The sequence below is a fragment of the Emiliania huxleyi genome (assembly GCF_000372725.1).
Source record: "Emiliania huxleyi CCMP1516 unplaced genomic scaffold EMIHUscaffold_4538, whole genome shotgun sequence".
NCBI lineage: Eukaryota > Haptophyta > Isochrysidales > Noelaerhabdaceae > Emiliania > Emiliania huxleyi.
In genome coordinates this window covers 1-1,708 of record NW_005198581.1, presented here as the reverse complement: position 1 = coordinate 1,708, position 1,708 = coordinate 1, and the positions used below count along the sequence as shown (strand labels likewise).

The following is a 1,708-nucleotide window of genomic DNA, read 5'->3' as shown; positions in this document are numbered from 1 at the left end:
GCATCGAGTGGTTCCCGCCGAATGAAGGGCTGGAGGCCGGCGGGGGTGCGTGCCCTCGCGACTAGCTCGCGTACATCTCGACTAGCTCCGAGGACAGGGGTCGAGTTGTGCACGCCGCATCTAGCGCCTCCGTCCTTGTACGCGACCAGCAGCCGCTCCCCCGGCCGCGCGTTGGGCGGCGCCTGCAGGAAGGCTCCGAGAGACAGTTCCGAGAAGGCTCCGAGAAGGCGAGGCCGCGTGTTGGGAGGAGCCGTCATCAGCAGCGTCTGCTCGCTGTCCTGCGACACGGGATCGCCCTCGCCGGCGCAGCCCTCGCCGGCCGCATCGCCGCCGCTCCCCGCCGCCGCCTCAGCCACCGCCTCAGCCGCCGCCTCCTCCGGCGCCGCCTCCTCTGCCGCCGCCGCCTCCGCCGACTCTGCCGCCGCCCCCACCGAGACCGCCTCCATCGCCACCGCGTCGGTGGGCGAGGAGGGCGCCACGCCTTGCAGGAGCGGGAAGCCGAGTGCGATGCGGCCGCCCCCCGCCGCGGTGAGCAGCTCTTGCATTGCCTGCACGCCGGAAACCACTCGTTCTTAAGACCATTCTCAACCGGGCGGAGGCGGCGGGCGGAGGCGGCGGGCAGAGGCGAGGGGCGGAGGAGGAGAGGGCTGGGAGGCGAGGAGGGCTGGGAGGCGGCGGTGCGAGCCTCGCGCAGCGGGAGGTCGGCCAGGCCGCGGCGGCAGAAGCTCATCTCGAAGGGTGTGCGGCCGTACCAGTTCTCGGCTTTTGGATTGGCGCCCGCCTAAGATAGGGTCGGAGAAGGGCTCCCGGCAAGGGGGGCCACGCCGGCTGTCGGCCGTTTGCGCCCGCACCTCGAGCAGCAAAAAGGCAATTAGCGCGTGGCCGTTGAGGATTGCGACGTGCAGCGGCCGATTGTTGTCCATACCCGACTCGCCCAGCTCGACGGAAGCTCCCGCCGCGAGGAGCGCGCGCACGCAGTCGATGTGCCCCCGCTCGCACGCGAGCCAGAGCGCTGTGCGGCCGTAGTTGCCGCGGGTGTCCACGCGTGGCGAGCCAGCGCGCAGGCGCTCGTGCAGAATCTGGAGGTCGCCCGACGCGGCGGCCGCGAAAAAGATGGTGCGGTGGAACCGCCGCTGGTCAGCCGTGTAGAGCAGGCGTCGAAGCTGCTTGAAGTCGCTGACGCCGCCAAAGGTGCTTGGTAGAGCTTTCGCAGATCTCGCCGACGCAGTGTTTGCCATGTACGACAGCGAACCAGGTGCGCAAATGGTCACATCAAGGTTTTTGTAACGCGAGAAGTTTTGCCACAGTGAAATGGAACTCGCCTACGGGGGCGCACTCAGTCGCTCGAGAGTCGCGGTTTCGTACGCAGGACCGGGGGAGGGCGGACCCCCGCACGGGGCGTGCTTGCGTGTACTTGCCACTCTTCATCGATGAAGTGGCAAGTCCCCGCTCTCCGGGTCTCCGCCCAGTTTCTCGCCGGCTCGCCGCCGGGCGCGCGGCCGCGGGCCGCGCGGCCCGCGCGGGGGGGCCGCGGCGCGAGCCGGCAGCCCGCAGCGGCCCGCAGCCGCGAGCCCGAGCGCGACTCTCGTCTCTCTCGCGCGACACCCGACTCGCGACTGCCGACAGCGACACGCGAGCGCGGGCGCGCAGCGGGGTCGAGCCGCACGAGTTCGAGGGTGCCCAGGGTCGGAGCACGGAGGGTGTGGCA

At 71.0% G+C, this 1,708-nt stretch overlaps 1 protein-coding gene across 1 annotated transcript; it reads right to left on the bottom strand.

The window, feature by feature from the left end:
* Positions 1-61: 61 nt before the first annotated feature.
* Positions 62-1,238, bottom strand: EMIHUDRAFT_256247 (hypothetical protein; the record flags this gene model as incomplete). Its single annotated transcript, XM_005768533.1, has 4 exons — positions 62-76; positions 147-278; positions 480-548; positions 852-1,238. 4 exons carry the CDS (start codon positions 1,236-1,238, stop codon positions 62-64), a joined length of 603 nt encoding a protein of 200 aa, XP_005768590.1.
* Positions 1,239-1,708: the final 470 nt, after the last annotated feature.